This window comes from Ictalurus furcatus, chromosome 8 (genome assembly GCF_023375685.1).
Source record: "Ictalurus furcatus strain D&B chromosome 8, Billie_1.0, whole genome shotgun sequence".
Classification (NCBI taxonomy): Eukaryota; Metazoa; Chordata; class Actinopteri; order Siluriformes; family Ictaluridae; genus Ictalurus; species Ictalurus furcatus.
The window spans coordinates 12,428,365-12,452,976 of NC_071262.1; the positions used below are offsets into that span (position 1 = coordinate 12,428,365).

The 24,612-nt window shown below is 40.6% G+C and overlaps 1 protein-coding gene across 3 annotated transcripts in view; it reads right to left on the bottom strand.

The window, feature by feature from the left end:
* fgf13a (fibroblast growth factor 13a) overlaps positions 1 to 24,612 on the bottom strand; it is a 137,865-nt gene that overhangs the window by 56,338 nt on the left and 56,915 nt on the right. The window contains exon 3 of one of the 3 annotated variants that reach the window (XM_053630850.1): positions 22,593 to 22,760. The exons of 1 other annotated variant lie outside the window; for it this stretch is intronic. In XM_053630850.1, the coding sequence (XP_053486825.1) occupies positions 22,593 to 22,760 (168 nt within the window). Of the gene's footprint in view, positions 1 to 22,592; positions 22,761 to 24,612 lie in introns of those variants that run through there. One more of the 3 variants, XM_053630852.1, reaches the window with a different exon arrangement.

Sequence of the window (24,612 nt, forward strand, 5' to 3'; positions counted from 1 at the left end):
ATATAAGCTTGCTGTAATCAGTCACTGAAACAAGTCAGCCATGCAGCGGCTAGCTCTTATGTCGCCTCTCATTTGTCTTTCTGTGTGTCTCTTTCTCTCTCTCTCGGTCACTCATTTAGTTACAGGATATGTCACAAACAGTCAGCTGTAGAAGCCAACACACTTGGACTACAGCCAAAGTTTGTACTTAGATAAATGTTCCTTTAATGGAGTTCAGCACTTGCAGTCATGCTTTTACACAATGTCTTATTAACACATCATAATAACAATGACAAGACTGACATAAAAATGTACTGGGGTTCAAACAGATCTTCAATACTCACAAAATAGATTACTTAAGCAACTTCTTAGTAATAAATCATGAGAATGTGTTTTGCAAGTGATATTATGTAACTTTCTCTGTCATATTCATCTGCTACCCAATATCCCCTGTATCTCCTGGAGTCGGCCAGACCTGCAGAGGATTAGCTATAAATAGCTTTCTGAGAATTACATTACACTTAAGCTACTTCTCTCTGTAGCATAATTGGCCCTGATTGTCTTAACTTACTGCAACAGGCAGATTCACTCTTTCCCTATGAGAGGGAAAGAACATCTTTTAATGTGGGATGTTTAAGTAAAGAAAGACAGACAGTGTTGCTAACTGCTGAACATATCCCATATTCTACAACCCCAATTCTGAAAAAGTTGGGACAGTATGGAAAATGCTAATAAAATTAAAGAGGGCTGATTTTTAAATGTAGTTTTTTGACAAAAAAAGTATAAAGACAAGGTATTTTATGTTTTACGTAGTCAACTGCATAGTTTGAAGGTAAATTGATGCATGCAACATGTTCCAAAAAAGTTGGGATGGGACAAGTTAAAATAAGGTGATGTGAAACAGGTGAGGCAATCGTCTAATCATAGTATATAAGGAGCCTCCAAAAAAGGCCTAGTCCTTCAAGAGCAAGGGTGGGTCAAGGCTCGGCAATCTGCCAACAGATGCTTCAGCAAATAATCCAACACTTTGAGAACAACATTCTCCAAAGACAAATCGGTAGGATTTTGGGCATTTCACCTTCTACAGTGCACAATATAATTAAAACATTCAAGGAGTCTGCTCAAATCTCTGTGGGTAAAGGGCAAGCCGAAAACCACTTCTGAACGCACGTGATCTCCGATCCCTCAGACGTCACTGTCTTAAAAATCGTCATGAGTCTGTAATGGAGATCCAGACATGAGCTCATGAATACTTTGGTAAACCTTTGTCAGACGACACCATTCGCCACTGCATCTACAGATGCAGGTTAAGGCTTTACTATGCAAAGCAGAATCCATACATCAATACTGTCCAAAAGCACCGCCGACTTCTCTGGGCTCAGTCTCATCTGAGATGGACAGTAACACAGTGGAATCGTGTTTTGTGATCCGATGAGTCAAAATTTTAAATGATTTTTGGACAAAACAGCCGTCGTGTTCTCCGGGCCAAAGAAGAAAAGGATATTCACTGTCAGGTCCAAAAGCCAATGTCTGTCATGATGTAATGTCATGGGTAACTTGCACATCTGGGATGGCACCATTAATGCAGAAAGATATATACGCATTTTGGAGCAACATATGCTGCCGTCCAGATCAGGACAATGCCAAACCACATTCTGCCCTGATTACAAGCGCAAGGTTGCATAAGCAGAGAGTGCTGTCTCTGGTTGAGAATGTGTGGCGCATTATGAAGCGCAAAATAAGGCTATGAAGGTCCGTAACATTGCACAGCTGAAGAAATGCATAATGGATGAATGGGGGGAAATTCCGCTTGTTAAACTTAACCAACCATTGTCTTCAGGGCCCACATGCTTAATAAGTGTCATTAAAAGAAAAGGTGATGTTACACAGTTGTAAACAGTCAATTGTTTCTCCAACTTTTTTTGGAGTGTGTTGCGGCCATCAGATTTTAAATAGTGTATATTTCCAAAAATAAATTAAATTCACAAAGTAAAACATCAAATAATGTGTTAATAATGTGTTTTCAATATAGTACAGGGTGAATTGAATTTTCAAATTACTCTTAATTTGGTTTTTTTTTTTGGTTTTTTTTTGCATTGCTGCATTTTCCATACTATCCCAATTTTTTCGGTATTGGGTTTGTAATACAATACTGAACACTAGGGGGAAAGTGCTGAAATACAAGAACAACAAGAAAAATAAAGAAAAACAAATCTTAATAATATAAATATGTATAAAAGATGGCACTGTGTAGGTTTTTACTATGAAAGTTTCTGCAAAGTCTCAGATCTCCTGTAATTAAATGCATCTACAGTACACTTATGGCTTCTAGCTAGAAGCAGACAATGGCATATTAGACCACAGCAGCTTGTGAAAGCAGTGGTTATGGAGTCAACCATGTGAATTAATTGGAGAAATTAAAGTTTAAGTTCAATTTTAAGTTCAATATTTCATATTAGTTTAAAACATCCAACCAATAAGCTGAAACACTTTCCAAATGTCTGACCTTAAAGCCGCTGTTATCGATGTTGATGAGCTTGCTTAATTCTACAAGATGTAGCCATTAAAGTATTTGCACTTCCACTCTTCAGTTCCACTCACTCCATCTAAAACTCTCTCCAAAGTCCCTCCATCAAAGACATGTATATGTACAATGTAATCTTATCATGAACCAACATTATGCTGATGTCAGTACAGGCTTTTGTTCGCTACAAACACTTCAGATCAACAAACTTAGCTTAACTCAACACAGCAGTACTTTTTACTAATCTACACATCAGCCACTGATATTTATAACTGCAACTAAGCAGTTGCAGGCAGATTAATAATCTTTTTTTGTCTTTCTAACTTTGTTGTGTGTTTCAAATATTTGCATCTATGGTGGTGCTTGAAAGTTTGTGAACTCTTTAGAATTTTCTACATTTCTGTATAAGTATGACCTAAAACTTCAAAAGTCCTAAAAGTAGACAAAGAAAACCCAATTAAACAAATAAGGCAAAAATATTATACTTTGTCATTTATTTATTGAGGAAAATGGTTCAATATTACATATCTGTGAATGGCAAAAGTATGTGAACCTCTAGGATTAGCAGTTAGGTGAAGGTGAAACTTGAAGGTGAAATTAGAGTCAAGTATTTTCAATCAATGGGATGACAATCCCATTGCAAAGTGTGATCTTCATGTTGGGCGACCAACTAAGATCACTCCAAGAGCAAGACGTGTAGTCATCCATGAGGTCACAAAGGAACCTAGGGTAACTTCTAAGCAACTAAATGCCTCTCTCACATTGGTTAATGTTAATGTTCACGAGTCCACCATCAGGAGAACACTGAACAACACTGGTGTGCAGGGCAGGGTTGCAAGGAGAAAATCACTGCTCTCCAAAAAGAACATTGTTGTCCATCTGTAGTTCGCTATAGATCATGTGGACAAGCCAAAAGGCTAACAAAACAAAACAATGCTTTGTGGATAGATGAGACCAAAATAGAACTTTTTGGTTTAAATGAGAAACATTATGTTTGGAGAAAGGAAAACACTGCATTCTAGCATAAGAACTTTATCCCATCTGTGAAACCTGGTGGTGGAAATAATTGATGGAACAATGAATTCTGAATTATATCAGCGAATTCTAAAGGAAAATGTCAGGACATCTGTCCATGAACTGAATCCCAAGAGAAAGTGGTCATGCAGCAAGACAACAACCCTAAGCACACGTCATTCTACCAAAGAATGGTTAAAGAAGAATAAAGTTAATGCTTTGGAAAGGCAAAGTCCTGACCTTAATCCAATAGAAATGCTGTGGAAAGACCTGAAGCAAGCAGTTCATGTGAGGAAATCCACTGACAACCCAGAGTTGAAGCTGTTATGTACTGAACAATAGGCTAACATTCCTCCAAGCCCATGTGCAGGACTGATCAACAGTTACCAGAAATGTTTAGTTGCAGTTATTGCTGCACAAGGGGGTTCACATACTTTTGCCACTCGCAGATATGTAATATTGGATAATTTTCCTTAAAATAAATAAATGACCAAAAATAATATTTTTGCCTCATTTGTTTAATTGGGTTCTCTTTAGCTAATTTTAAGACTTGTGTGGAAAATCTGATGATGTTTTAGGTCATATTAACGCAGAAATGTAGAAAATTATTAATGGTTCACAAACTTTCAAACCCCATTGTACACTGCAAAATGAATGCCTTTCAAGCAGAAAAGCAAATTAACTGTAAAGTCTTTCGATTTTTCAAGTCTCCAGACTGAAAACTCAGGACTAGTTTTCACTCCTCCTTCTTTTTGGTCCCATTACTGTCCATAACTATTCAAATATCAGGCTCTTTATGTTATTTGTGTAGAATATTATTCTGGCTATTCCTTAACTATTTATAGGCCTACTTAAATCGCAGACCCCTGGGTATGCTTTATGGACCCTAGTATGAGAACCATTGATCTAGACAAGCAGCCACTACTGGACACTACTGGACACTACTTGAGCAAGGCCCTTAACCCTCAACTGCTCAGTTGTATAAATTACATAAATGTAAGTCACTCTGGATAAGGGCGTCTGCCAAATGCCATAAATGTAAAAATAAATAAATAAATAAAATACTTTAAATATTTTATTTATATATTTTAAATAAAATTATTATATGTATTTATGATGATGATGATTATGAAACAGTAGAAGGAGAAAGGTCAGAGGCATTAGTGTAGCATGTACTTGTCTATGGCTTACTTAGTCATATAGTTAAATGGATTTCATGATGATTGCATTAGAAATGTTTTATATTTTCAACAAATCATTATCCAGTTATTAGGATAATCATTCCTATAAACCAAAGGTGCTGGAGCTGTGCTCCTTTCTTTTTTGACCTTACCCATCAGGCAGCATCTGGATTCACACTTGTGATTAGACAGAATTCACACAAAATAACAGAGAGATAGAGGACTACTTTCTTGCAAAGAAACATTTAATTATCCACAGCACATCCACAGCACACCATGGTAAAACCTCTAATTGGTTATTACAGAGCCTGAGTCAGTCACAGAAACTTTTTTCTGTTTTATTGAGATCTTTAAATACCTTTGATAACTTTAGATCATTAGTCACTATTAGGTTGAAAGCAGTATAATAGCCAGTGTGTAGCTGGGAATCTGCCACAAAGATGTAAATGGATTTTCTGCCTCCTGACATTCCTCACATATTCCTCCCACAGGCTGGCAGCTGAGGTGATGCTCAAAACTGTACAAATCAGGGATGACAAGGGCACAGTGTGCCCTAACTGCTGTAGCATCAGACACAGCCTTACATGGCCTCCTCCACCCTGAGCCCATATGTCAAAGTGATTTTCAGCCTTGCTATGCTTGCTGTGCAAGTATGTGTTTGTGTGTATACTGTGCAAATTATCTCTATCATCCTCTCGTGTGTATGAAGACCATGCCCTTGAAGGCGAGATTAGCTGAAGATAAACATCTATAAGAACTGGCAATCCCCAATACCCCATGGCTTTACGTTACAAAGAGGCTGACCATGGCAGCAGCAATACGTTAAATATATATGATTTAGCTATACAGGCACTTTGTTTCATATCATGTGCAGTTTTTCCTATTTGTATTGACAACGTTAATATTAAGCTGTTTCTCGACATACTCTTTTGTTTGTTAGTTTATTGTTGTTTTACTCTGATTGTATGTGTATATTTTAATGTGTGGTTTCTTCTGTTTGACATGGTTTGAAAACATGGTCTGTCACGTGACTTCACCTGTCAGCTGTTCATGTTCATATTGATCATGTGACTACTTTTTAACATCTAGAAGAAACAGCCGAAGAGCACCCATGTCGACTTGCCCTGATGAATGGCTGCAACGCACAGTTATATGTTTTAACTGTAACTATGACTGAGTAGCCAAGAGATATTAAAGGCTTTTTAAATCAATAATCATTCTGAATGCCTCAAAGTTCTTCAATAACACTCATGGCCTTGAATACTTGTTTATGTATGGACAGATGGGTTTGGAAGGGTTTGTGTAAGTGCAGTGTTATTTGTGCGTCTCCACCAGTGTTGGGTAAGTTACTCAAAAAAAGTAATCCACTACAAATTTCTAATTACTACTTTAAAATTGTAATCGGATTACATTACTGATTACTGCATGTAAAAAGTAATCAGATTACTAATTACTTTACTTACAAATTACTTTCAAAACTTATCAAACCTACACTACAAAGTGAAACTCATAGTTCTTTCAGTAATTTTAGAATGCGTCAATGTATGACATGATTAGAAAAAATGTGGATTTATAATAAAACTTGCCTTGGATGTCACTGTGTGTAGGACTACCAGACTGATAAAATATAAAACTTTTCTAACTAGGCTAGTTTGGTATCGCTAGACAAGGGGAGGGACAACTAAGCTATCATTGTATGAGTTTAGCTCCTACAGTGCCTCGCAAAGTACATTATCTTTCCTCATGCTCTGCTCATATGTTCATGTAAACTGGAACTCGTATAGACATTTACACACCTTGTTTTCCTGCTCAGCATCAGAGGATGTTACTGTTTCAACCCATTTACTGGTTTAAATAATTTTTAAAAAAAATCAGAGTATATCCATTTTTCCTCACACTGACTGTGAGCTAGCATTTGGCAGAATTGAGAGCTGTCAGCTAATAAGACACAAGCGTTTCCACATATTTTCCTGTAAACTCTGTCTGATTGACCTCGCCTCCGTTCGCTGAAGATATAAAATTACAGGCGGTCTTCTTTTACTGACTTTCAGTTACGCAGTGACAAACCGCTCCAAGTGGAGAATTATTTGGGGCTAAAGAAAAAAATCTTCAGGGTTACAGCCCCGATTGCTCAGGCCAGGTTACGCCCCTGGCAGCCGTGCAAAACATGATTTATTTTAAAAATGCATTTTTACTTAATATTGTTTTCTTAACAATAAATTTGTAATGCAAGTAACGTAATTTTATTGACATCAGTAACTGTAATCAAATCATATATATTTAAAATATAATACGTTACATTACTGCGTTATCAGAAAAAGTAATTATAATACAATTACGTGTTACTTCATGTTAATTCGTTATACCCAACTCTGGTCTCTGTCACAACTTCCCCTTTAAGCAGCGTGCTGAAGAGCATGTGAATGCACGCTGCTGTGCAAGGTGCGCGAGCACCTGCTTTTTCGTTGTTGACATTCGTGACATTTGGACACGTGCATTTGTTATGTTTTGTTATGTCTCCTCCCTGTTCCGTCATTGGCTATTGTGTCACGTGTGTCCGAATTGCCCTCAGCCGTCAGCCATTACGAAGCTGATTATGTATGTATATATACCGCGCGCCTCCTAGCACACGGTGGGGGGAATAGTAGAGTAGTTTGGATGAGTGAGTTACTTAGTTTAGCGGCCTCACCATAGTCTACCATAGTCTTAGTTTATGACTAATGTAACTAATTCATGTTTCATGGTCAGGTTAGTTAGTTAGTTTAGTTCACGCTGGTTTCTCCGCTACAGTTCATGTTTCTTGTTTTGTTCCTCGACCCTGTATTTCCGTGACCGCGACTTTGATCCCTGCCTTGCCCCTTTATGCCTGTTTGCCGATTACGTTTTGGATTTGTCTGCCTGTCTCTCTCTTAAATAAGCCTGTTTTACTGCGATTGCATCCTGCTTTATCTCCGTTACGTCACGACGCGTGACAGTCTCCACAGTATCTATCAGTGCTTATACACACATACACAATGCTATGATTCTTATGAGACCAACTAAGCCACAACGATGCATAATAGACATGAGGCAACCGTGATTTTCAAGTGAACATTTAAGATTAAGAGAAATTCAGCAGAGGAAGTGGCACTGCTTACATGGGATCTAAAATGGATCTGCCAAGCTTTTATGTATCGATCATCACTCTATGAAGTGTCTCTTCCACTCTCTTTGGCTTCTCTGTCTGTCAGATAAAGGCTTCTAGCTTTTTTTGGATCTACTCACACCAAGTGTGGAGAGGAATTAAATAGCACTTCCCAGCCTCTCTCTCTTGCTCTCCATCCTTTCACCAAGAAACTGTGTGAATGGAAGATCATGTGCAGGCAGTGTGGTACTCTCTCTCTCTCTCTCTCTCTCTCTCTCTCTTTCTGTCTTTCACCAGGGACAGGGAGTGTGAAACAGATTGATGAATAAGGGGACCAGCTGAGAACATGTGGGGAGATGACTCAGGTTAACAGACTAAATGGATATCTGGAACGCAAGGGTGCATGTGGGAGGAAGAGACTTACTGAGTGAGAAAAGAGGCAGAAAGAAAAAAAACAGAGAGAGAAAAAGACAAATGTTCTGTAGTGCTTTTCAGAAATCACTTTTGATAAAGCTGATCATGTTAAACTCTAGGAACTGATAAAAGCTTAACTCTGGTGCACACTGCAATCTCTACCATTACAGACAATAATGAGGAAACCTGTGAACTATTCTAGTTTTCATCATCTTAAACCTGTGAGTTTTTCAGTATAACTCTGCAGATAATATTTAATACTTTCACACATGCAAATATACAGCATTTAAATAGTACTTTCCTGTCATGCATGCTTTCGCATTTGCCATTAATATTGTGTACTGTGTAACACCATTCTCCACTGACATCAGTTATTTGGGGAAATATATCATTCAAACACTTCACTTGTTTCATCCAGGGTGTAGTCCCACTCTCCAGATCCACCGCATACATTTCCTTCTTTTCTTCTACACTAAAAACGCTTCGTCTACAGGCTTTTCATCTGCTTTTGCTTCACTGTGCTATTGATTTAAATCATCTGTATTTAATACTGTACCTACATTGTAGCATACATACATAATCAAGAAGCCAACGTCTTTCTTGTTAATGTATTGCAAAGCTTTTTTCATATCAGGACTTTATTATTTTCTAGAAATTATAATGCCTGTGGATAACTGCATAAATTTTACCTCTGGATTGAATTCATACTTTCAGATATACAGCTTTACATGGTACTTCAACAGTAATTAATCAGGTAGGTTATGAATACTAAATGTTAGTTTTTGATGGATTGTGTCTGTAGCGTTGTTTACACTCCAGCTAATGTACAAATATCTGCAGAAAGCACAGTAAGTCCGTAAGATCCATCACTGGAAACTGCCGAAAGCTCAATAATGTGCAGCGCAACCCAGTGCTGGACCTGTGGGCCTAACTGGTACACCACCTAATTCTGGGCATTCATACCAATAAATAAAACAAGCAGAGTGTTTAAATTAAAAAAGAAAAAGAAATCTGATGCCACATGGGTTATGTAAGATATATGGAATGGTTTTGCACTGGAAAGGATGTGTGTATCACAGTCTGTCCGGATGGTAAGTGACTGTGTTAGAAAGTGGGTCAGTCCAGAAAGTGCTAGGCAAATTCTCTGGTGCCAGAGAGGCTTCATAGGATCCCTGGGGAAATAAAACAAGGCTTTTTAGTTTTTTCCCCCTAGTATTGTTTTAGTTATGCCTATATATATATATATATATATATATATATATATATATATATATATATATATATAAAAAACTGGTAACTGTAATCCATTACAGTTATGTCAAAAAAAGTAATCAGATTACAGGTACACTTTTTAAAAAATATAAATAAAAAATACTATCAGGATTACACTTTTTTCATTTAATACCAAAGAAGTTAATCTTTTGACACAACACAGTATAGACAGCTGCTTGATTATAGTTCTGGTTCTCTCTTGCTAGTTGTGGCTCACATGAACAACCTCCTGGTGCATGTGCAAATAAATTTTGCACAGTTAATTTGGTAGAAATGAACAGAAGAAATTGTTCAGTATTGTCAGTAGAATTGTTCTCTGAAATGCTTTTTTAGGGTGACTGAACGTCCACTTCTTCAGACCTTAAAAAACATCCGGCCGGGATTTCTAAATTTGAGAAAATGTCTGGGATTCGACTTTAATTTCATTATGATGTGCTTATGGTCTAATACTGCATCATATGTGCTCATATTTGCATCGCTTTAACCCCGTTCTGTAATTCCCACCTTTTCACACACCAATTGGTCGATTATAAAAGGCTTGCAGCAACTATTGGCCAAATTCCTGTCTCTCAACCATTAGCCTACTCTCAGTGAGCGCACGAAGGTGAAGTGCTGTTGTGTGCACCATCAAACAGTTGCTTGACAACAGGGGCGCCATAACGGGGGGAGTTTAGGACGATTCTAAGGGCCCTGGTCAGACATGGGGCCCAGCAGAACCGCATACTTTCCTGTTTGATTTTGTAATTTAAATGCCTTTTTGCTAAATATTCTATTAAGAAGCACACTATAATGAATGACCTCAGACTGTGCATGTGTGTGTCCCTGTAAGACTATTCAGAAACGTGGCACTTTACATGCATTGGGTAGATGGCAAGAGATGGCACACACAGAATTTGGGATACCAAGAGAGGAACGAAAAACATGAAAAAAGGAGAGAGCAAGACAAGGAAGACAGCTAGTCACCCAGTTTTTCAAAAAATAAGGTGATTTATGCTCCCTGTTTTGTGCTATGATTCTGAACCTAGCCCGTATGAAGCTGTTATAATTAACATAAAATAGAAATGCTATCAGTTGCTCACCCTGATATTTATCACACAATATTTCAAAGAATGTATGTTTTTCCAAGGAATCGAGCAATAGTAATGGAGCATTGAGCTTCAAAAGGACGGAAAAGCACCAAGCGACAATAGAACTACTACAGCATTGTATACATTCAAGCTTTCCGAATCCTTGCAACAGCTTTCTGTAAGGAATCAATCGAAATTTTATGTAATTATAAAAATATGCTTTAATTGTCCCGAGTGAGTTTATGAGAGAAGTGTTGTTATGATGTCCGATTCCTGAGTGAATCGTTTGTTTCAGTCGGTTCATTTCAACGAATTGGAGAATCCCGTTGATAAAACCAGTCTGAATGATTCATTCATGAATAGAACCGATTTGATTCTTGAGATCAACTCACTGATTCAATGATCCTGTAACTGTTTTAGCCAATTTCCACATTTCTTTCTGGGGCAGCTCGTGTGGGAAAATTATTCACTCAATGAATAATAATAATAATAATAATAATAATAATAATAATAATAATTTTAATAATAATAGCAAATTTTATTGTTCTTGGTACTTGGGGAATAAGAAATTACAAGTCGACAGCTTATAAAGACATCCAGACAGAGCTTCTATATTGTCTGTGTATGAGAAAGAGAGAGTACAATAATGTTAATTACTTGTACTGTATATATAGTTATTTGTATATAGTTATAAATGCATCATTTCAGTTAATTTAATAAACTGTTCAATTTTAGTTCTTTATAGTCTCTTATTGAATATGCAATAATTGTTATGCTTATTGTTAATGATTGTTTTTACATGTGGCAGTAAGAAAAGGTAATTGGGGGGTGGGGGCTTGGGGTCCGGAGTACAAATTAGCCAGGGGACCCAGAAACCCTAGCGGTGCCCCTGCTTGACAATAGCAGCAAATGAAGCTGTCCTGAGTCAAAACAATGCCAATTTTAATTTAATGTTATCACATTGCTTCATATTACATGGCCATTCAAATGTGCAAATGATGGCAGAAGGGGCAGAATGTATACTCTGATAATTTAATTTTATTCCATGGACATTCAGAGGAATGTAGGGATTTATATATATTTATGTGATGCTAATAGTGCTAATAGCAGACATCCCAATTGAAGTTGCGGTGTCACGATTTCCCCTCGTGCAAGCGCTGGAGCACGCAGCGCTCTGAAAGCCGAGCAAAGCTCGCAGCGTGAACGCGCTTCCGTTTTTTTTAGTGACATTGACTTTGTCTATTTTCTACACGCGCATCTGTTACGATTTCTGTCCTGTCTCCACCCCTGTATTGTCATTGGTTGTTTCCCGTATGTGTCATCATTAGTCTCAGCTGTTGTGTTCACCCTTGATTAAGTTTGTCATTTAAACCCCTCGTGTCTCATTGTACTTCACGAAGTATTGAGTGTCATCACCGTGCCAAGCCTTTGTTCCTTGTTTCTGTGCCATAGTTTTGATCCTGTTCTTGTCCTCGTTTTTCCAATTCTGTTTTGCCTCATTTATGCCCGTTTTTCAATCGCATGACCATTTGTCTGTTTGACCATGCCTATGTTTCACGATTTGGATTTGTTTACTTATCTCTCGTATAATAAAGCTCTTATCTGCACGTGCATCCATCCTAACCTCCATTATTTGATTTACGTGACATGCGGGAGTATCCCACATTTTAATAGCGGCTCCCTGACGCCTGCAAATTATATACAGTATCCCGGAAATCGATTTGTTTTTGAGAACGAGCGAGAGAGAGTTCTATTTCTAATGGTAGATAGTCTCTAGAGAAACCGAGAGAGCGAGTGTTAGACAGCGCACTGTGAGAGAGTGGCACAGCGTGCATACTGATTGGTCTCTCTTTGTGTCAACTAACATCAGTTTTCTCGGTAGGCGGGCTTTACAGTCGGTCGATATCTCTCTCTCTCTCCCTCTCCCCAGGTCATCCATCAGTTTGGTTCAGTTTAGTGTCTGCAGCACCATGACAGAGTGTCCAAATAAATAAAAAAAGAAATACAAAATACACTTATACCCCAGACTCCACTAAAGTGTACCCATGCACAATAGGGGTAAAAAAAAAAAAAAGAAAAAGAAAAATGACAGTGTAGCAATATGTTGTTAAAGAAATAGTTGTGTTCTGTTATAATAAAATGATTGGGGGGGGATCATTTAAAATGATTAAAATCTGCATTCACAGTAACACTGTTTTGAATGCTATTAAGACACGAAAAAAAAAGGTTTTCCTTTTTTTGGAAAACCAGAATATGGTCACCATAGCTTTTGTGATGTAATGTTCCCCGCTTCAGGGACAGTGATCTTTTATTTACTCATTTATTTAATTTTCTTAAAACAAATTGAAACATTGAACATGTTTTTAATCTCTAAAATAAGTTCTAAATAAAAGTATTTTAGATCCTATTGCTTTTCTCTTGACTTTATTTACATTGAAGTAATTTGTAACTGTAACGGAATACATGTTTAAAGTAACCCTCCCGACCCGGTGTATAAATCTACATTATATCCAAGTTTTTTTTATATACAGATTTTGTGATATATTGTTTTTAACTGTCCATCTAGCCATCGCATATAATCCATATTTGCAAACCTTTAAAATGTGCGCTTTGCTGTTCCCTTTCAAAGGGAACTTCAACGTTGCATTTAGCATAACACTATGGGAGTTAACGCATGACCGGCATCTGAAGCCTGTGTAAAATCATGCCTATTTATAGGCCTGCTATGTTCAGGTGACATGGCAATTAAGCGCGTCGCGTGATATAAATATGGCACCTGTGAACTGCGCCATCAGCCTTTATTATCTTCAGCGAAAGACTGCATGTCAGTTGTTTGTGTAAAGAAACAAAAAGACACTTAATTTCCTCGCTATCTTTTCTCAAAATCTCAGAACTTTTCTATCCCTTTAAAAAAAAAAGAGAGAGAAGAAAAAAAAGGAATGAGCGAGAGAGAAAAATGAGTAAGAGAATTCATGAAGTGTGTTACAGCTTGCTCCCGTTTCATCACGTGGAATAGTGCACACTTTCTGGGTGAAGTGTCTAGGGGTGTAGCATGCGATGGCAGCCTCGAGATGCTGCGCATGGTAATGCCTACATTAAGCAGCTCGGCTCGCGACTCATGCTCTTCTCGGAAGCCGAAGCGAGTTGGGTTTCAGAGCCTCGCGGATCTGGGCCGGCCGCTGCCGAGGCAGCTAGCCGTCTCAGGTTCGGGGGATCTCTTATGGATCCGGAAGAGGAGCCGGAGACAAGCACTGCTCTATCTCGTGCTCTGTCTTCCGGGTTCGGCTCTCCGCTGGATTTTGGAGCTTGCGTCGCGACTCCTCCTTCCGCTATGGAAAGCCAAAGGGAAAAGAAAAAAAAACACATACACACAAAAATAATAGTAATAATTCCTCTCTGACTCCAAGGAGCCAGAAGGATGTGCCAAAAACTGAGAGCCGCATATAAAGAGCTGCTTGAAGTGATTACTAAGGCTGGATGAGCCTTTTTCTCCCCAGTGAAAGTAAATCCCTCACAATGCAGAAACTCCAGAAGTGTGTGCCAAAATATCAGGCTTCTGGGGGAAAACAATGCATAAGCTGTATTTATAACCCCGCGATGTTGGATGATTTGGCCATTGTGGGGAATGAATGGCATGGCTATTTAGCTATGCTGAAGGTGGAGGAGGCGCTTGTGAGCTACCTCTCTCCATCGACGGCAGGTAATTACAGGGGCCGGCTTTGCCATCCAAGCCACCGTGTAAGGCCACCGTGGCATTGGTGGGCAAGGCCTATGCGGTAGTAGTCTTGCTTGTGGGTCACTGCAGACAATGACACTGTTGCAGGCCTACCAAGCACTCCTGCTGAGTGAGCTCGACATATGGCGGCATTCAGCCAGTTCCTTCCTTGTTGTCTCGAGTTCAAACAGGGAATCCACGAGTGGAGCCCGGGCCAGCACTAGTGCGAGGGAGACCCAGAAGACGAGTATGGCAGCCTGCCAACCCCCACAGACAGCCAGGGGAACTGGGCGGCCACAGACATGGCCTGCTACTAGGTCTGATCTGAGAATGGTCATAAAGGCCAAGCAGGCAAAGAAGAGTGGTCCTGAGGGGCCGTGGAGGGATGTATCAGGGGACATGAGGTTGTTGAGGAAGTTAGCCCCCAGTGCTACTGTAGGTTCTCCCCTAGCCATGGCGGTCCCAAGTTTTCAGTGTTCTCTGGTCAGCGAGCAGTCAGAGGGCAACGAAAATCTGATGCTTTCCCTCCAATAGAATGTGGAATAGTTAATGTCACTAAAAGACCATCTGGCAGCATGGAAACTACTGCCAAAAGTGTCTCTATGGGTTCTGTCTACCGTAGAAAAGGGTTCCCGGGTCCAGTTTATAGCTCGACCCCCCCGGTTCAGAGGTGTGCTCACCACAGACCAGAGCCCAACGTTAGCACAGGAAGTAATATCCCTCTTGGACAAAGGGGCTATAGAACATGTACCCCGTTCCCTGAGGGAGGGAGGTTTTTACAGCCGTTATTTCCTCGTCCGCAAAAAATAGGAGTATGTGGCCAATTTTAGATCTGTGTCATCTGAACTGTACTCTTCGGACATACAGGTTCAAGATGCTGATACCCAAACTTATCATTCCACAGAATCGGTTTGAGGACTGGTTAGTGACGATAGATCTAAAAGGTGCATATTTCCACATAGAAATATCACTAGCTTTATCCCCTCGCACCTTCACAAAGTCCATGGATGTCACTCTGGCTCCATTGTGACTCCAGGTCATCCGTGTACTAAACTACCTGGACGACTGGTTAATTCTAGCACGATCCAGGGAACTGGCGTTTCAACATCAAGATGTTGTTTTCGCCCACATGAAGAGCTTGGGGCTCAGGTTGAACCTCAGAAAAGTATGCTTTCCCCAGTGCAGTGGACAACTTTTCTAGGGGTTATAAGGATTCTACGACGATGAGGGCGTTTCTATCCCCAACATGCGTAGGGTCAATCCTATCAACACTGAGCAAGATAAAGCTGGATCTTGGAAGACTATTGGCGCTTACGGGCCTATTGTACAGGAGACCATTCAGTGGTGGCTGAGAAGTCGGGGGTTTCGTCCAAGGACGAAGGACGAAACCTCTGAGAATAACCAGTGTCACGTGGAGATGCCTACGTGCTCTGAGAATTTGAGTGTCCCCGGTTTCTAGCCTTGGGTCACACTTTAGGGGTGTCTCCTTAGAGCAAGACGGTAATGACAGACACCTCCCTCACGGGCTGGAGCACTGTCTTAGACAGCTGTCCAGCTCACAGTTTCTAGTGCAGCCCCCATCTGGAGCGGCATATAAATTGCCTAGAAATGTGGGCCATATTTCTACCACTGAAATTCCTTCTTCCTCAATAAAGAGGCCACCATGTGTTTACAGACAACACATCGGTGGTCTCATATATTGACCACCAGGGAGGATTATGTCCGTGCCCCCTGTTCAGGCAGGCGCAACTAATTCTTCTCTGGGCAGAAGGAAAGTTTGTCAGTGAGTGCAATGTACATTCTGGGAATATGGGGGCAGACATCCTGTTGAGGCAGGGGCTGAGGCCCAGGAATTGGTGGCTTCATCCACAAGTGATGGAGTCCATATGGCGAGGTTGGCCAAGTGGGACTGCATGTGTTCGCCTCCGAGGAGACAACACACGGCCCGCTGTGGTTCGCCCTCACTCCTCCCACACAATTAGGGCTGAATGCCATGGTGCACATGTGGCCGAGGTCACATCTGTACACTTTTCCCCCGATCGCTCTGCTCCCACAAGTTCTAGCGAGAGTTCGCCAAGACAGTCTGTCTGCTGCTAGTAGCACCTTATTGGCCAGCTCAAATATGGTTCTCAGAGATAATATCCCTGCTAGATGGCACTCCTTGGGAGATTCCCATCCGCAGGGATCCACTGTAGACCCAGTGAACTGCGCAATAGTTACAGTCCTGGAGTTCTTACAAGAACATTTCTCATCGGGGTGGACTCCTTCTACAATCAGGGTTTACGTGGCCGCCATTTCGGCCAGCCACGCCCCTGTTGATGGAGCCTCTGTGGGGCAACATCCTCTAACTTCGAGGTTTATGCGTGGTGTCAGGCGGCTGAGGCCCATCTGCAGGCCGCGCATACCTTCCTGGGACCTTTCTATGGTCATGGAAGGTCTGTCAGGGGCCCCATTTGAGCCCTTGGAGTCAGCCTCCGAGAAGCTTCTGACTCTAAAGGTAGCTCTTCTGCTGGCCCTGACATCTCTCAAGCGAGTAGGAGATCTACAAGCTCTCTCTGTTGCCCCTTCCTGCCTTGACTTTGCCCCTGGATTAGCCAAGGCCTTCCTGTATCCTATGCCAGATTATATTCCTAAAATGCCTACATCGGCTGCCCACCCTGTGGTGTTGCAGGCTTTCAGCCCTCCTCCATTCCCCACACCGGAGCAAGAGAGAATGCACCTGCTGTGTCCAGTAAGGGCTCTCTGTACTTACATCCACCGCTCCGGCCAGTGTCGTAAGTTGGAGCAGCTGCTGGTCTGCTTTGGTGGTGACAGAAGAGGTGATGCTTTGTCAAAGCAGCGCATCTCTAATTGGATAGTGGAAGCAATCTCTACTGCTTATGAGATGTGCGGTCTCGCTACGCCTCTGGGCATAAGGGTTCAGGGCTCACACTAGGGCGGTGGCCTCCGTGAAGGCTTTGTCCAAAGGGGTATCCTTACAGGATGTGTGTGCTGCTGCATGGTGGTCTACACCACACACATTCATTCATTATTACAGCCTGGATATTCATTGCACCCCAGGCTCAAGTGTCTTGCAGTGACCCTTGGACTTGCGTCTTTTTGAACAGGCCATACCCTCGCTATGACGGAGTGGGTATTCTCGTTCCCATAGTGTTATGCTAAACGCAACGTCGAAGTTCCCGTTTCCGTCTGACTTATGCATGTAACCCTGTTCCCTGAGAAGAGAACGAGACGTTGCGTAGCTTTGTCATACCAGGGCAGGCCTGTGAATTGCGTCTTCACTTCAGAGAATAGAGGCTGATGGCGCGGTTCACAGGTGCCATATTTATATCACGCGACGGGCTTAATTGCCACGTCAACTGATCATGGCAGGCCTATAAATAGGCATGATTTTACACAAGCTTCAGATGCCGGTTGCGTGCAAGAGGCGCTCCCATAGTGTTATGCTAAACGCAACATCTCGTTCCCTTCTCAGGGAACAGGGTTACGTGCGTAACCCAGATGATTTCTATACATCTCCTAAAGTAAGTTCTGGTCTTTCCAGAAACAAAATAAGTCACATCATTTCATTGATGGAGGGGAAACAACCATAAAGCAAAAGGCCTTGGTTGGAATGGAGAACTCACATCTTGAGAAGAAATTGGGTTATTCTTGACAGATTTGGGGGGTGTGTGTGTGTGTGTGTGTGTGTTGTGTTTAATTGAGGATGAGAGTGAAGGATTAAGTAAACTGTAATGAAAGGTAATAAGCCAAGTGCGTCCTGGCTGGTACCCGTAGATGATGAGATGCTATGAACTGCAATAGTCAGAAGATGATAGCTACAGAAGATACTGCCCTGAATTGCAACAATAGCTTATAAACTACACTCGGTGTGTGTGACACACTACAGGGGACATGTATCTCAGCTTCCTGCTTGCAGAAAATCTGCTGACATGACTAACAGCCTCTGTCTCTATTCCACTACCATCTGGCCTTCCACTGAGCTCATGTGGTTTACCCATATTACCACAGCCATAACTTTTCTCTGTTTGATAACATCATGACAATTAAAAGAGTTGAGAGTGGTGGGTGAGAGTGACAAGAGTGCTAAAGGTTTTGGATTGGTAAAGACTGATAAAAACTGAACCACCAGTGTGCACCGTCATCAACATCTTTACAGACAATAAGATAGAGTATAGAGCTTTAACTTATGGATATCGATTTTAATGTTTGATCTCTCTCTTCTCAGACTCTTCTGAGCTCTGCAGTGTCCAGTAGGGTGTTTGTTTACACTGTGTACTGTATATGTATGTGCTTGTGTGACCACTAAGCTCACTTTTAAATTGCTGTGACGGTAGTCAAGTCAAATTTATTTATATAGCACAATTAAACCAACAGGAGTGTTGACCAAAGTACTGCACATCATGCATAATAAGAAATGTTGATTAAGAAACAGGACACTGTTTTGTCTAATAATTGTAATGAAAAAGCGGTTAACAGGGGGTGGCTGGGTAACTGAATTGAAAGCAAAGATGCTAAGCTCAGCGAAGCTGTTACAGGAGGTTTGAACAGAGGAGACTGACTATAACTTAATTACAGAACTCCTGATCCAAACAATATTGTTTACAACAAAGGCTGCAAAACTATGGAAGAGGCTAAACAGATCATTAAATCGTGCTTGATAGGTAACATTGTAACTAAGTGTGTAGCTGCATCCGAAATCACGTACTACACAATAGGCGAAAAGCAGTATGTCAGAGGGGTAGTATGTCCGAATTCTTAGTAGGCCAGAAACAGTAGGTGAGAAATACCTGTATGGCGTACTGCTTCTGGCGAGATTTTGCAGTTTGCAACCCATGGACACTATGCGAGTCAAAAATCCCATAATGCAACAGGACTGGAGCGGACGAGCTAAAAAAATTTTTTTTTTAAATGGCGGAAGACATCGTGTTGGCTCTTTTTAAGTACTAAAACCTTGGTTAAACAAGACTTCTTTAACGATACTCAAATAAACTGTTAACTTGTTGAACGTTTAAACAAGAAAACAGTTGTCACAGCATTTGAAACCTTTTTGTGATCTCGTTCAAGCCTTAGCCGTCCAAGCTAACGGTTTTATGAATTTACCTCAGCCTGTTAACACTGCCCACTTTAAATTGCGAACACTTTCCTAATGTGCATTTTACCGTTAGTGCGGTTACTTTAATCTGGTGATCCCTTTAAGATTTTTGTGTCTATGATGACATCAAAGGTCACATGACAATGCCACATGAATGTAAACAGATATGACATTGATATGTTTTAATCAAGTTTAATTGGCTGCTTTCCGTTTTCTGTGTAGAAAAAGCATAATGCATACACTGTAGGCATAACAACTTGCATGTCTAGCATCGTAATTTGGTTCATGCTCTCATGCGTGAGCACGCATTTCATGTCCTACAGCTTGACCCTTCTCTCATTTTGCTACACATCACTTTCTGGATGCTTTGTGCTCATTATAGTGCTGCATTGGTGCAACACTAGGTTTGCCAGATTAAAGAATTATATTCACGATATTACCCATAAACCACCTCTCTGTATTGTCAATGCAAATATACAAATGTGTTTCAGTGCAGAAGGTCCTGTTTCAAATGGCAATATAAGCATTGTGGCCCTCCAAGTCAGCACTTTTGTGACATCAGGGAGATGTGCACTTCTGGTGTGTGAGCGATCAAGGTGTGGGGATGTAAAAGGAAGCATTTTGGACAGTCCTAAAGACATAATTTTTATTCCAGTTGGCAGTGATACTGGAGAGTCAGAAACTCAGTGTTATTACTCACTGAAATGGTTGTGCTGGTTATATGACGAATAGAGATAAAGGTTGCAAAGCAATAACCAATAAAACCTTAAGCTTTATTTTCCTATCTGAGACAAATGAAGTTCATAATCACCACCAACAAATTATATAAACAAATATATACATAAAAAATATATATAAACAAATATATAAAATCACACAGACAAATTAAAATGATTTCCTGTGAGGATTGCATGCAGTAAATGCATTTTAAATGATGTAATTAAGCGATTTTGTACAGGATAAGCTGTTACTCTAATGCTGCTTGATGACAAGTTCAATTAATAACAAATGACTATATTTGAATCTATGCTTTGCTAGAGAAAGAGATGAAAAGGGGAGGTGACATTGTGAAGAGATAGAGAGAGGAGCTGCTGTGGTTAGAGGAAGCTGATGTGAACTTTGGATCTGTGAGGAGCTGGATTAACAGTCTGTGTGTGTGTGTGTGTGTGTGTGTGTGTGTGTGTGTAGCTAGAGGAATATATTAGGAATCAGTAACACAGGCATATTCTATTTCTGGTAGCACAATCTGATGCCTTTATGTGCCCATGAAATATATGAAGCTACTGTGAATATACTGCTTGCTTTCCTGAAGTTGAGCTGCTGCACACAGACCCCACGCTCAGACATGCATCAGTCTCCACAATCTTAATGACACCATCAAGAACGTTACATAAGATGCATGCGCCCTCAGTTGGAAATTTAGTCACGTCTGAGCACAGCCAGAGTTAAACTGAATAATAAATCTGTAGTCTCTCACTGACATGCAGCCTCATCCACAAAATAATCTGTTTTTAACAGCTTAACTAAACACTGAAGAAAACACTGACATGAATGACACACGCATTCAGCGATTCCCTGCTAATCATCACCAACAGTAATATAGGTAAATAGAACTCATTAAATATGCAATATACAGGGTTGTTTTGAAAGCTAATGGTTTATCATTCTAGATTTCCATTCCACTTAATGACATGTGTATTTGCAAGTGATTTCAATTATAAGCTGTGATGGCTTACCCAGAGGCCTGAAACATCTGAAAAGGAAAACACTTTCATATTCAGCCTTAAACTCTACAGGTCTCTAATGCATACAAAGCTAACACATAAAGCAAAGCTCACCTTCTCTGGCCATCTTGGAACATGCATGACCTCAGCCACATGCCTATCCTGTGTTCTAAGCCATCACGACATTCATGAGCAAACCCTCATGCATCTGCAAGCACTGTGAATAAAGGGGTGCAGGGAGAGGGAGGACAAAAAAATTCCTCCTTCCTTTCAGAAGTGCAGAAGGCCAACATAGATGTGCTACATTACATTTGTTTGTATCTCCCATAAGAGAAGCTGAAAGGAATAGCCTAATGGAATGGGATATTTCATGGCAGAGGGAAGTAGCAGCCATCAGGTAAACTATACGCACATTGGAGAAGAGAAGGGATATAAGCAAGAGGAGAAAAATCAGGGTCAGAGACGGTCAGGGGATATCAAATAGAGAAATAGAGGATGTTGACGAATATAAAACGGTTCAATTGTAACATTACGCACAGGCTGTCTGCATGTACCCTCAAGTAAGATTGAATATTTTTGAAGATCTCATCAAATGGTCATAGTCGTGTAACCTTAAAAACTAACCGCTCAAACTGCCAGAGGGTCGGTGGCTCTGAGCTCACAATCCTCGCTCACATACTTATATACTTAACGGATAGTTTTACAGTAATTCCTAAACAATAATGGCTTAATAATATAACTTCAAATATATAGATGCTTTATATACTCTAAGATAGACTGTAAATATGTATATCTTTTGACAGCGTAAAATTTTGCAGTAATCCGTTTTCCTCAACAGACTGCTGCAAGTAGTAGTGCATTTTGGAAGATTCAGAATGTCAGATTTTACAGCAAGTAGCTGTAATTAGCTGAAAGCATGTGAAAGTGGCAGCTAATTATATATATATTTATATGCACACCGGGGAGATGTCAAATTCTTTCACAACAGGTTTAATTGTACTGTATATGACAGGATACAATACCAGGATAAGGCATTTTATTTGTATAACAAAACAAAATAAGATTGAAGCACCTGCAGACACCCTGAAGGCAGCTATAGCTTTATTTTATAATTGACAGCTGTCCAGAAAGGGGAGAGCAGGAGTGGCAGAAAGGGGAGAGCAGGAGTGGTAGGAAGGGGAGAGCAGGAGTGGTAGAAAGAGAGCAGGAGTGGTAGGAAGGGGAAAGCAGGAGAGCAGCAGTGTTCTGTGACCCCCGTGATTCTCTCTGGCTTTTGTTTATTGCTGCATGCATTTCATGGAAACCACAAACCTAAGGCCTACATTTGCCTGAGGGAATGTGGCTTCAAGGGACATACGCGCATACACACATTAGACGCATACAACCTCCAGACAGTGCAGGCTTGAAGCCCTTGCTACACAAAAGCATACATACGCAACACAGAGGGGTTTTTTAAATATCCATGGATGAGTTACAAACAAACCTTCAGGCTCTGCGTTCTCTTTGAGGACAGCTTGCTTCAGCGGGCAGCAGAAGATTTCATGACACTTAGCACGAAAGGGGGAGCCTTTACTCCTTATATCCGCTGAATGGATGGAATCCTGCCGCAACATAATGTACTCCTGGGTACCTGGGGCAGCGTCATCCTGGACTGCGGCCGGGCCGCAACAAAATGAACGCAGGGTTAGAGAAGGGGAGAGAAAAGCGCTCAAAGCAACAAAACCAATCTCATCACAACAAACAAAACAAACAGAAAAAAGGATGAGAAAGAAGCAAACCAGATAAACACAGTATCATAAGCAACAACAGTAAGTACTGTACAGCAAAACACACTGTAACTGTAGAGAGAGAGAGAGAGAGAGCAAGAAACAGAGAAAGAGAGAAAAAAATAAAAAGAGAAATGAAGAAAGAGGGAGAGAATATTAATGTTAATACACAGTAAATCACAAATGAATGAACCCAAAATGAGAGCAGTTAGGCAATGCAGGAAAGGACGGAAGGGGAGAAAACTGAGCTGAGCTCAGTATAAGGACTTCTTCCATCATCGAGCCCCATATTACTGAGCATCATCCTATGGGTAACGAGCATGGCTATGAGCATGGCAGTGAAGAGATGTACACTAACCCCCCACCTTCACTTGTTCAGAGAAGTCTGTACATTCATCACCTTGCAGAGGGAAAATAAAGGCAAATGCAGGCCATGCATCAGCTATACAATCAAATCGAGTTGCATATAATACTTCAGGGGCACCTCGCATGCACATTCTATAGAGAGCAATTCATTTTTGCATGACGCAGAGTTTTTCCATGCACAAACAGACAGCTGTCATTGCCATAATGGATTCATGCAAGGCATTCACTTCTTAAGCTTCTTTAGGTTTGTGAATTTAAACAATCTTCAGTTTATTGTCCCTAATCTTGTGTTAATAATTGGTAATTATTCAAAGTTCTCTGTTGTCTTGTTCATTTAATTCTTAAGGAGCTGAATGACTCAAGTTGTGTTTTGGAAAAACATCAACGCAAAGAAAAAAAAAGTTACATTGACTTTTGAACTTTAATAGACGTTTAAAGCAGATCACTTTATTATTTGAGGTACTTAAGAGGACGGTATCAGAGAACTATATAGGTGGTACCTTGCCCTTTTCTCTGAGATTATATGTATTAATTCCTACCTCTACACAGACATTCACTACTGCTGCCTGACAGGATCAGTGGTTCGTTCCACAAATTTTACTCAATGTTTGAAAGGTCACATCACATGACTGACACTGGTGGAAAACGAAGTCTACACATGCCCCGCCCCAACACTTAAGATATTACATGCGATTTATGATAATTGAGATATTATATCTTTTTACACATCATTGGTAAGTATCTCAACAAGCACAATACTCACCGCTTCATCTACTATGGTATGAACAGTACCTCTAACTGAACCATAACAAAAAGGACAAAGACTGACCCCTACTGTTCAGTTCATCCCACCAGGGCAACTGGGTTTACTTTAAATCCATGTTCTCACACATAACATGCAGCTTATCTCATATTCAGGCATAAAGCACACATATCTGCAGTAGTGATGCCAGCTCCTGCAACATTCAGCCCAGTTTTCATGAAGGTGCAGAAATAGCTGCACTGTAAACCATCTTTCTGCATTTGGTGGCATTTTATAACACTCCATTCTCTATCCATGGAAAACGCAAGACTTTTCTCAGAATCCTCCTAAATGCGTAATTCCAGCCACGGTTATTAATGACCGTGTTAACTGCAGGCTCAACAGCGGCTATAAAAATGATATGCAGCCAGACAGGTTCTTTATGGCCTGGCAGTGAGATGGAGAGTAGCAGACTGTGTCAGGACTGTAGAGAATATGGTTAAGCCATTGGGGAATCTGATGGATAGATAGTTCAAGGGAGGTCTGTACTCCTCCATCAGCCATTTCTCCTAAAGTCAGCTGTCAGCCTATAGCCTGCCTGATCAGCCTTGATCTAGTTTCTGGCCCTG